General features: G+C 43.7%; 1 protein-coding gene across 8 annotated transcripts in view; it reads left to right on the forward strand.

Moving 5' to 3' along the window:
- Nucleotides 1–12,743, forward strand: part of LOC147033272 (receptor-type tyrosine-protein phosphatase gamma-like) — a 176,220-nt gene that overhangs the window by 116,296 nt on the left and 47,181 nt on the right. For all 8 annotated transcript variants that reach the window (XM_085871474.1, XM_085871475.1, XM_085871476.1 and 5 more), the window contains one exon: nucleotides 9,681–9,766. In XM_085871474.1, the coding sequence (XP_085727600.1) occupies nucleotides 9,681–9,766 (86 nt within the window). The remainder of the gene's footprint in view (nucleotides 1–9,680; nucleotides 9,767–12,743) is intronic.

Raw genomic sequence — 12,743 nt, forward strand, 5'->3', positions numbered from 1 at the left:
TGATTTTGAGCAAATTATGACCCACCCTACCCAAATCCCAGATCGTCATGACCGCACGACCAATACTTTGGATTTATTCTTCACTTCCAATCCGTTGCATAACAACTACACAATTTCACCTCCAATTGGTTCTTCTGACCACAATCTTGTGATCATCACTTTACTTACCACCACTTGTTCTCCTCTGACTGCTCCGATGAAACGCCAGTGTTGGCATTTCAATAATGTTGACTGGACTGGTTTACGAAACTTCTTCTATGTTTTTCCCTGGAAAGACTACTGCCTCTCCTCGGACGATGCCTCTGTCTCTGCTGAACGTATAGCTGAGGTTATTGTTGCAGGAATGTTGGCTTATATCCCCTTCTCTTTCAAGTCTATCTCTGTTTCCAATTCTTGGTTCAATAATTCCTGCTCTGCGGCCATTCGTGCAAGGGATGCCGCATATTGGACAAGGAAAAAACTGTTCTTCCTCCGACTCACATTCCGCTTTCATATCCGCCAGAAATCACTGCAAACATGTTATTCGTGAGGCCAAGCATTCCTTTATTCAAAACAAATGTGACAACCTCTCATCTTCTTCCACTAATACATCTTTCTGGTCCTTAGCTAAAAGTATCTCTAACAACTTCTGCCGCTCTACCTTCCCTTCGCTTTTCCATTCCGATGATACTATCGCCGTCTCTCCGACCGATAAAGCAACTCTTTTTGGTTCTCTTTTCTCCTCTCACTCCACACTGGATGACTCTAACATTCCATCTCCCACTGATGCTTCCCTCACCAATCCAATGTCCCTCCCTATAATCTATTTTCGTGCAGTCAAAAAAATACTCCTCTCTGGACATAAGCAAGGTCGACGGGCAAGATGGCATTCCTCTCCAAGTCTTGAAGGAATGTGCTTCAGAACTTGCACCCGTGCTTGCTCGTTTGTTTAGTTTTTGTTTAAAAACTCAAACATTTCCTCTTTCCTGGAAACATGCCTTAGCACAGCCTATTTTAAAGAAGGGTGATTGTTCAAACCCTTCTAACTACCGTCCTATTGCTCTGACTTCTGCTGTTTCCAAAGTCTTTGAATGACTTCTCACTTCCCATTTTCTCAAGCATCTTGAATCTCACAGTCTATCTGACCACCAATATAGCTTTCGCAAGGCAAGATCTACAGGTGATGTCCTTTCTTACATTACGAATGTCAGGGCCTCTTCTTTGAGAGACTTTGGGGAATCTTTTGTTGTAGGCCTTGATATCTCAAAAGCCTTTGACAGAGTTTGGCATCGGGGTCTGATATCCAAGCTTCCCTCCTTCACTCTGCTCTCTCATATCGAGTTTTCTCTCCGACCGCTATATCTCCGGAATTGTTTATGGTTCAACGCCTCCCCCCCCTTCCCTATCAACAGCGGTGTTCGTCAGGGTTCTGTTCTGTCTCCAACACTCTTCCTTGTTTTTCTCAATGACCTTCTTTCTTCCACAAATAACCAAATGCACTCGTACGCTGATGACTCAACATTACATTCCTCCATGTCTTTCACATCTGCCCTGTCTTCCCTCACTCAATCTACATCTCGTTTCATCACAGCCACCTCTTTAAATTCGGTTTTGGACAACATCTCCCAGTGGGGCAAATGTAATGAAGTTAAGTTTAATGCTTCAAAAACTCAATTTCTTTCAATATCACTCTCTCACTCTCTCACTCTCTCACTCTCTCTCTCTCACTCTCTCTCTCTCACTCTCTCACTCTCTCACTCTCTCACTCTCTCACTCTCTCACTCTCTCACTCTCTCATCTCCTTTGAACGCTCTATAATTACACCATGTGATACAATAAACCTACTTGGTATCACGATAACATCAAATTTATCCTGGAATCTACACATTACTCAAATAGCTAAATCTGCCTTGAATAAATTAGGAGTCCTGTTCAGATGTGGAAGCTTCTTCTCCTCTGAACAGTTGCTCCAACTATATAAAGGATTGAGTCCTCCTTCTATAGAGTACTGCTCTCACATCTGGGGAGGTTCCAGCTCCACATACTTACTGGACAGAATTGAATCCAAAGTTATTCGACTTGTCAACTCTACCAATGTGACCTAAAAACTCGACCCGGAATTACGCTGCATAGTCGGCTCTCTTTCTCTGTTCTTCAGATATTACTTCGGTTTCTGCTCGCAAGAACTTGCTGCTTGTCTACCTCCACCATTAGCGAGACCAAGGAATACTCGACAAGCCACGACATCACATGATTATTGTGTGGCCATTTTTAACTCAAGGGTGGGCCGTTACAATTTTTTTTTTCTTCCCCTCCACTGCCAAACTCTGGAACTCTTCACCTTCTCATGTCTTCCCAAATACTTATGACCTTCCCCTTTTCAACTAGCTCAAATGAGTGAAGATCCTCGTCCTCTTAATGATGACGTCATAAAAACGAATATGACGTCATTGTGATGTATCAGGTTTGCGATAAGTTATCTGTGCTAATGCCCGGCTCGATTCCCGCGAACAAAATTCAAACGGCTTGCCTAGTTTCGGAGATAATGGTTTAGGCGATTTCCATTAGCGGTGATATTATAACGTCAGCTTTTTTTTCTAGGAGGAATTTCCAAAATCCGAGATGGTTACTGCCTGCGTGTGGGCTTTCTGCATATACATGGCAAGTTTCACGAAGATCCGATGAAAACTCTGGGTTGTGAAACAAAAAATGTCAAAAAATAGCAATGGCGTCATCAAAATTGATATGACGTCACAGTGATGTATCATATGTGCGGTAATTCATCTCTGCTAATGCCCCGCTCGATTCCCGCAAACAGAATTCAAAAAGCTTTCCTAGTTTTGGAGATAATTTTTTAGGCGATTTCCATTAGCGGAGATATTTTGACGTCATAACTTTTTTTTCTCGGAGGAATTTTCAAAATCGGAGATGGTTACTGTCTGCACAGGGTATTTTTACATGTATCTGCCAAGTTTCAGGAAGTTTCGATGAAAACTGTAGGCTGTGAAACAAAAATGTCCACAACAAGATGGAGAACAACAATGTGAGTAAGACTTAGAGATCCTCCACGAGGATCTAAACAAGCAGATTTGTTACTTCCTCAAAAACTCTTGGTCTATTCTCTCTTTCCTTACTTTTATATTCATATGCAGTTCTTCTATCTACGGCACGCCCTCGATGAGGACTATTTTGTCCATGCCTGTCGCCTTCAACATTTAAAAAACAACAAACAAAAAAAAGATGGAGAGAGACCAACTTCAAAAATAATAAAGTGGATACGTTGAAAGAGTGAAGCAGGATACAAAGGTTCGACCATGGTTGAGACGGGAGGATTGTGTGAACAGAGATGCCAGAAAGGTGGAGGTGGATGGACACTGAAGGAGCATGGCTGGTGATCGAAGGTGGTGGTGGAGTGTTGTGGACAGAGCAGCGCAGCAATTCAGTACCAGTCAGCCTCACCCCACCTAAAGGGATTTTGAGTTAGAACATACATACTTGACAAAAATTAAGCAATAACTTTTAATCTGTGAAATAAGCTTTTCAAAAAAAAAAAAAAAAAAAAAAATCTGAGTTATTTGTGTGCAAACCGTGGCCATTGATGAAAGAAATCCAATCAGGAAATTGGGTGTGCAATGTCTAATGTTGCAGTCGTCCTGAACGTTGTCTGAATGGAGCGATCCTGGAAATTCACATGCGAATCTGCTTACAAGTCTGCACTCTACGCTTGTCAAAACCCTTTATAAAATGGTCGTCCCCCCAGGCAAAAATGCTACAGTTAGAACTATAGTATATGAGAGTTGTACTGTCATATACTACAGTAGTCTGCAGAGAATAACTACAGGAAAGGAACGTTATTTTTGCCTGGGACCCTGTGGTCATTAGGAATGACACGGCGTCATTAAACACCAAATGAGTTGGCTTATGGCATCAAGATGGTTTATGCCACCGACATCCATTTGGATTGTCCACATTGATGTGCTCCTGTAGACCTAAACGATGACATAACCACATTTAAACGTATCCACAAAAGCAATACAGACCTCAAAACTTTTGTTACTTAATGTTTTGTGATGATCAATATATCAGGAAAGCCCAGCAAGTATGATTTTTCAACATTGACTGCACTTCATCACCATCTGTGGAACACGGTAGGGCCTATCCTCGTATTATAACGTGGCTTCAAAGCAAATTTCACTCGGTTGCTGCTTGTTGTTGCGGTAAAAATTGGTAAGGACGTTGTGTTTATTTCCTGTGTCCAATTTAGTAACGATGCTGGCTATTTTGTCATTAAAATGCTATTTCCATCCATCGTGACCTCAACACCGAATTGCGTTGATGACAAAAATGGTAGTCCAAGGTGTGGCAGCTGTTTGGGTGAGCACTGCAGTTGGGGGAATTAGTCCTAACCTCAAGTCCCAGCTGCGTCCGACGGGCGGAGGGGAGCAGACATTGGAGTTGATGACGTGAAGTAATTGTCATTCGAAGCTCATTCACTCTGGTCCCGTGGGTGCGGGATGGGGGTGTAGTGGTGGTGGTGTGGGCATTTCAGCCACCAAGGCTGAAGCATCAAAACAAATAGCTTTGGATGCAGAGAACATCACAAATGGATTCATATTTTTGTCTCCTTCTGAGCACTGTTTCAGACATTGAAGTCCCAGAATGAGGTTTTTTTTTTTTTTTTAATACTACTGTCCCATGTAGTTCAGGAAAAATGGTTGTCATAGTATTATGTGAGCCATGATGTTTTACACGCATGAGTGCAACGTACACCACCAGGAACAGAATTATTTCATGTTGGCGGTGTGACTATGGAGCAGGTCGGAACGACCACCATCGCTACCTCATGTAGTCGAGCATACCCTCACGTTGGATGCTCCAGGTGGACCTGAATGGTCAAGACCGTCATGAGAGCATGCGTTTGTGGTACAAAGCTGCATAATGTTTTGACAATTATCGTCACATTTGCACGATAAGGACCATTTCACTGGAGTGTGATTTTTGTGTCCAATGAAGGTAAACTTTGGCTCTTTGTTCGGTAAACTTTTTGGCTCTTCTTTGATTTTTTTTTTTGGCTCAAAGGTAAACTTTGGTTCTGGTAGATCAAAGATGGTGCCCAGATGTAGGGCATGCTGGCATATCCCGAGTTGTTTGAGTTGTTTGCCAAGCTGTTCACGTGCAGTAAGGTGCTGTTCGAATTGTTTGAAACACTGTTCAGGTGCGGTAAGGTGCTGTTTGAGTTGTTTGCTCCACTTTTAAGGTGTGGTAAAGTACTGTTCAAGTTATTTGCCAAACTGTTCAGGTGCAGTAAGTTCTGTGAGATGCTGTTCGTGTTGTTTGTGTAACTGTTCAGGTGCGGTAAAGTGATGCGAGGTGCTGTTCGAGTTGTTTGCTAAACTGTTCAGGTGCAGTAAGATGCTGTTCGAGTTGTTTGCTTAACTGGTCAAGTGTGATAAGGTGTGGTAAGGTGCTGTTTGAGTTGTTTGCTGAACTGTTCAGGTGCAGCAAGGTGTTGTTTTTGTTGTTTGCTGAACTGTTCCTGTGCTGCAAGGTGCTGTTCTATTTGTTTGCTCAACTGTTCAGGTGCGGTAAGGTGCTGTGAGATGCTGTTCGAGTTGTTTGCTGTCCTGTTCAGGTACAGTGAGGTGCTGTTCGAGTTGTTTGCTGTAGTATGTGGAGTGTATCTATGATACAGCAGTCATTCACCAAGGCAGTGAAGGGAGGGAATGGTTAATGCTTTACATTTACAAGCCAGATAATGAAAGCAGGTTCAATAAACCGAGCATGGCCCCGATGGGGTGGAAATTCAAAGGGAGCACTCGGAGGGATATTGAACTTGCGCTCGTAAAACAACAAAAAAAAAAACAAAGTTAACCTTTTGGTGGATAACTCGCTTTTCAATTTAACTTTTTTATTTTTTATTTTGGCAGATAATGTTGTTCACTGTGCTGTTCAGATGCTACGCTGTTCAAGTGCTACGCTGTTCAGGTGCTACGCTGTTCAGGTGCTACGCTGTCCAGGTGCTACGCTGTCCAGGTGCTACGCTGTCCAGGTGCTACGCTGTCCAGGTGCTACGCTGTCCAGGTGCTACACTGTCCAGGTGCTACGCTGTCCAGGTGCTACGCTGTCCAGGTGCTACGCTGTCCAGGTGCTACGCTGTCCAGGTGCTACGCTGTCCAGGTGCTACGCTGTCCAGGTGCTACGCTGTCCAGGTGCTACGCTGTCCAGGTTCTACGCTGTCCAGGTGCTACGCTGTCCAGGTGCTACGCTGTCCAGGTGCTACGCTGTCCAGGTGCTACGCTGTCCAGGTGCTACGCTGTCCAGGTGCTACGCTGTCCAGGTGCTACGCTGTCCAGGTGCTACACTTCATAGGTATAACTGTTCAGGTGTTCATTGCTACACTATTGCGGTGGATCGATAGGAAGGTTGTGTCGTAACTTTATTGATTGGTTCTTCCTTACACCTTATTGCAGGCTGCCTGGTTGGTTAGCTAGGTATGTTTGTTAGCCAGTTAGTTAACCGTTGACTTGCGTGTGGATTGTCTGGCTGGGTAGCTCACTGGCCATGGTTGGTACACGCATGGCTGCCCCAGGCAGACAGATCCCATGTGCTCCCCCCCCTGGGGGCGGAGCCATGAGCCAAGGGGCTCGTACTGACCCAGAGAGCCGGCTCAGTAGCGAGGCCTGTGCTCAGCCACGATGGGCTTTTGTGAAATCGTCGACTGCCTGGAGGTTTGCCTGGGCAGCGTGTTGCGGTTACTGTGCATCGTCGGTCGACTGTGCTCAACCCTGTGCAACAGATCAAGGTAACTGCATCTGTCCACTCTCATTTGGATCATCCGAATGGTCTTAGGACAGCAGGAGTAGTCCCCTGTTTTTGTGTTTTTCTTTCCTCAATGGTTGCGCATCTATATCTTTGTGAACCTGCGACCAACTTACATTTCACTCTCTGTAATCCAACACCAAACTGTGTTCGCTCGGTTGCTAAACAACTCGACAACCACCTTTGTGTTTTTATTTTTAAATGAGGTTTGACCTATCCTGCTCATGTTTGATATCGTTGTAAGTCTGGTTCTGTTACAAGTTGGGTCTAGCATGTTAAAGGCCGTCCGACCAACGTCGACCTTGTTCCCCCGGCAAGTGGAAAGTAAAGGTGGTGATTGGAAGTATCCCTGCCGGTGTCAAGTAGCTTTACCAGGAGATGTGCAAAACTCATGGGACAACCCCCCTTTCCCCCATTCCCCCATGCTTCGTCTTCCTATTTTCAATTCTTTGTAACTCTTCTGGCTTGTCGTAGATTTCCATGGAATTGAAATTCCATACGATTTCGGCTGTCTGGTTATTAATTAATTATAAAATATGGCAAAATTGATCACATCCACCCCAACCCCAACCCCTTTAAGTTCCATATGTCCCATAGGGTAAAGCATTAATCACGTGCTCCCTTCAAAAATAATAAAGTGGATACGTTGAAAGAGTGAAGTCCAGGTGCTACGCTGTCCAGGTGCTACGCTGTCCAGGTGCTACGCTGTCCAACCTGTTCAAAAATGGTCGTTCACCCGGTTTGTACATCTTAATGTCACTTTAAGACACTTAAGATGTACAAATAATCCGAAAAACATTTTGTCTGTGACTGTCGCTGAGCGATGCTGATATTTGTGATCATTGCATTGCTTGTATTGTGATGATAATACCATATATGGTGGTATCTCGGGCACAGTGTTTATCATTTCCATGGAGCACGCCTGATCTTCTCATCGCTTCGTGGTTTCTTCAGTGAGTGTATGAACGATGACGGTTATCGGATCCTTCTGTCTGCCTTGTAGAATTGACGGTTATATCACAGGTACACTCGATGTATCGCACGCACTTTAACCTAGAGTGTGCCACACCGGGAGAATCTGAATCGGAATTATACGTAGCAATGTTATAAATTCCCATCCCCCAAAAAAGAAAACCCCACCACATATGTATATAATAAATTAGAGGCCCCTTATTAGGTTTGTCTACTGGAGGGAACTCGTATTATTATTAATGTTATTAATATTATTATTATTATTAATAAGTAAGGAAGCACGTGAGACTCTGAGGTCGTCGACTTGATTTTGAGCTGCCTCGTCCGCGTTTCATTCCTCACCCGACTGTAAACTCCAACTGTTATCCTGGCATCTCTCAGGGCGTTGCATTAATGTCCTTTCGAGGAGACATTGAGCCGGCTGTCCCATCTACTAACACGGGCTTGTGGATCCATGAAAGTTGCCACGATACTTTTCGAAAAGAATATGCCATTGTGTGCCGGTGCCCTGGCTAAGTTATACATTGCTGAACTTCCTGAGGGCTCTTCAGACAGCATTCTCAGCAATGGGAAGTGCCCATGATACAACGACAAGAATTATTGTACGTCGACGATGTGCATTTGGCAGTCTGCCAAGACTAACACTCACGAACACTCCCTAGCACTGATTGAGTGGTGTGTGAAGTGGCGTCTTCATTCAGCTGAAGGCACTTTAAGACACTTAAGATGTACAAATAATCCGAAAAACATTTTGTCTGTGACTGTCGCTGAGCGATGCTGATATTTGTGATCATTGCATTGCTTGTATTGTGATGATAATACCATATATGGTGGTATCTCGGGCACAGTGTTTATCATTTCCATGGAGCACGCCTGATCTTCTCATCGCTTCGTGGTTTCTTCAGTGAGTGTATGAACGATGACGGTTATCGGATCCTTCTGTCTGCCTTGTAGAATTGACGGTTATATCACAGGTACACTCGATGTATCGCACGCACTTTAACCTAGAGTGTGCCACACCGGGAGAATCTGAATCGGAATTATACGTAGCAATGTTATAAATTCCCATCCCCCAAAAAAGAAAACCCCACCACATATGTATATAATAAATTAGAGGCCCCTTATTAGGTTTGTCTACTGGAGGGAACTCGTATTATTATTAATGTTATTAATATTATTATTATTATTAATAAGTAAGGAAGCACGTGAGACTCTGAGGTCGTCGACTTGATTTTGAGCTGCCTCGTCCGCGTTTCATTCCTCACCCGACTGTAAACTCCAACTGTTATCCTGGCATCTCTCAGGGCGTTGCATTAATGTCCTTTCGAGGAGACATTGAGCCGGCTGTCCCATCTACTAACACGGGCTTGTGGATCCATGAAAGTTGCCACGATACTTTTCGAAAAGAATATGCCATTGTGTGCCGGTGCCCTGGCTAAGTTATACATTGCTGAACTTCCTGAGGGCTCTTCAGACAGCATTCTCAGCAATGGGAAGTGCCCATGATACAACGACAAGAATTATTGTACGTCGACGATGTGCATTTGGCAGTCTGCCAAGACTAACACTCACGAACACTCCCTAGCACTGATTGAGTGGTGTGTGAAGTGGCGTCTTCATTCAGCTGAAGGCACTTTAAGACACTTAAGATGTACAAATAATCCGAAAAACATTTTGTCTGTGACTGTCGCTGAGCGATGCTGATATTTGTGATCATTGCATTGCTTGTATTGTGATGATAATACCATATATGGTGGTATCTCGGGCACAGTGTTTATCATTTCCATGGAGCACGCCTGATCTTCTCATCGCTTCGTGGTTTCTTCAGTGAGTGTATGAACGATGACGGTTATCGGATCCAAAGCATGCACATAAAGACTTACCTGCATTCTCTCACCTGTCCTTGCCAGGAAATGTTTCCAGACGGCTCATTTCTACGTGGAAGACAGCGACTCTCCGCGGGTCATCCCTACGGTCCCGTTGACCGCCATCTCCGGTGAGAGCTTCGCTAGCATGTCTCGTTTTCCTAACTATTTATCTGGTTGTTAAGGATGTTTTGATGATTAGGATTTAGCTAATTTGGTGGCACAGGAGATACACCCGGTCATGAAGGTTTTCCTCGGTGAGAATTTGCCCTGAGCGGGTCACACCACTCCATTGCAAGGTGCTGCTGAAGCAGCCCGCAGCCCTCAACCGTTGTAGGCATTTCTAATTCAGCCAGAGCATCAACACGCAATGGCATACTCTGTTTGAAAGGTACGGTTGGTTTTCCCACATCCATAAGGGGGTTCGTAAAGACCAAACAGCTCCTCGAACATCCTCCATCCAAAGGATGGCACACTCATCGATGCAACGCCTGCCTGCAAGGTCTCATGACGACAGTTTGTAGTCAGGCCGGGAGTAAAAGGTGAGTGTGCCACCTCTCAGCTATCCTGTCTTGCAGCCTTTTAGGCTCCATACATTGGCGAAAATTGGGTTACCATTGGGTGGCATTCATGATAATTTCCCATCAAATGCCAAAATTAATTGTTAATTTTTTTTTTTTTACCTTTAACCAGGTGCACGTGGAGGTAGGCAAAAACCGATACCTCGTGTGGTGCACACAAATTGTCGGGTGGAGTACATTGTTAATAACGTCATTATGCCATTAGCTTTGTTTGCCACAATCACGGTTGCGATTTGGCCCATCTGTCTTGCCATGTTTGCTCCAATCAACCGGAATGCAGTTTGGTGTGTGTGTGTGTGTGTGTGTGTGTGTGTGTGTGTGTGTGTGTGTGTGTGTGTGTGTTTTTTTTTGAGTAGTTATGGCATCTGGACAGTGTTTGAGCGACGCCGGTTCAAATCAGCATTTACTTGCTTCACTGTAACAGTGCAGTCTACCATCTGGCCCGTACAGGCCTGTTATCTGCACTCGTGTATTGCGCATGTTCATGGATCAAAGGATTAACGATGACTCTTTCAATCACTGCAACTAAAAAAAAAAAAAAGGGATAGACTATAGCTTTCAAAAAGTTCACAAAACCCCAAGTGATCTCCTGGCGGGCACTGTGATGGGACGTTTGATTGGTAATTGGGGCTTGGTACATGTGAAAATCGAGGATTTTTCAAGTATCTTGCTTGGTCTTGTGCGTTATCTTGTCTGTCTGTCTGTCTGTTTGTTTGTTTTTATGTTTGTCGCCTACAGGTCACAATTTTAACCCGATCTTCACGAACCTTCACCACCCGGTAGAGTTCATCATAAGCAAGAAGCCTGTTGTTTTTGAGGTGAAAAGGTCAACAACTTTGTGTAATTTCTAAAATCCTCCGGTTTTCATTCAATTGACTAGAAACTTGAACAGGATTTGCAGATCCGGTCACTGAATTCAACCACCAATTATTATTTTTGAGGTCAACTTAGGCCAAAAGGTCAACAAAGGCCAGATTTCTGAAATACTCAATTTTCATCCGACTGACTTGATATTTGAAGGGGATTTATATTTCAGGTCACTGAATTCAACGAGCCAATTATTTTTGAGGTCAACATGGACCAAAACGTCAACATAGGCCAAAGGTCAACAACTTTGTCAAATTTCTTTATACACTCAATTTTCCTCCGATTGACTTGAAATTTGAAGAGGATTTGCATGTGAGATTACTGAATTCAACGAACAAGTATTCTTGAGGTCAACGTACGCCAAAAAGTCGACATTGGCCGGATTTCTAAAATTGTCTTGAAATTTGAAGGGGAGTTGCATATTTGGTCATTTAATAATTAACCAGCAATTATTTTTAAGGTTAAATTTGTTTTTATGGATTTTGCAAGTATCGTGCTATGCACGACAGCTTTCTTGTTCAGAACTTCTGACTTCTGTCATTTGCTTTGGCCTCGTTGCCTTTCCCATTTAAGCACTTTGCTCATGATGCTGGGATCCTATGGTTCAAATAGATTACACACGCTTGATTTGTCCATTGTTTCCTGATGTCCCTGTGATTCGTGTAAATGTGCAGCGATGTCTTTTACCGTCCCTGTCCTGCATCTCGTTCCTGTACAAACTGGTCTGTGAGCCTTCGGCCACCATCAAAAACAATAACAGACAACCATTATACTTCTGTACAAACTATCTTTTATTTGTTAAGGTCAATACGCATCGGAATTTTAAAATTCTTACACTAATCCCAGCTGTCTCTTTTGGAGATTTCACTGCTAAAAGAATACTTTCCTTTGTTAAGGGATACATACCTGTGCTAAAATAAATAATATGAGTCCCTTTCAAGGAATTTCAATGCAGGAGGAGACCATTGGGCTAATCGACATCTGTACTTTGATTGCCAAGCTATGGTTGTTTCTACATGCTCTGTCCTTTTTAAATACTGAGCATGAATGAAGCAAGGAAGCAGCACGTCCCATTTTTAAAGTCTTTGGTATGAACTCGGTCAGGATTCGAACTGCCGACCTCCCAGACTCAGAGCGAGCGCTCTTACCATCACCGCCAAGTCCTATTGTTTGCAAACTCTTTGACCTGCTGCGAGTTCAGCTCATGAACCATTTCTGCGGATTCCTTTTTTCCCCGTCAGGTTTATACTCCGAGTCGAAACCCACGTTACATCTGTTTTTCCAGTCTATCCTGACCACCAGACGCAGCCGATAAAAATCAGGCAGCCATATTCCTCGCCCACGCTCCGACCTGGAACAAGTGTCATCACACTGCAAATGTTGTGCAAATGACAGCTGCGGCAACTTTTCAACAGGGATGAAGATAGCCATCGCTATTGTCCAAACACACCACACGATGATAAAGGGCTTTAACTGCAACTATGTTGTAACTTGTTCAACTCTAAAAGTTTGTGCTGAAGTTTTGGCGCAAAAAAAAAAAAAGAGCTGCATTCTGAGAAAGCTAAAACCTTCGTTTTTGACCTTTTTAACTTGGGCTCGAGTCGGTGTTTATTGCACGGCTTTCCATTTTTGATTTGCACTTTAAAAGCACTTGCAGTAG

Source organism: Eptatretus burgeri, chromosome 2, assembly GCF_056783735.1.
Source record: "Eptatretus burgeri isolate ZD-2024b chromosome 2, Ebu_testis_v1, whole genome shotgun sequence".
NCBI lineage: Eukaryota > Metazoa > Chordata > Myxini > Myxiniformes > Myxinidae > Eptatretus > Eptatretus burgeri.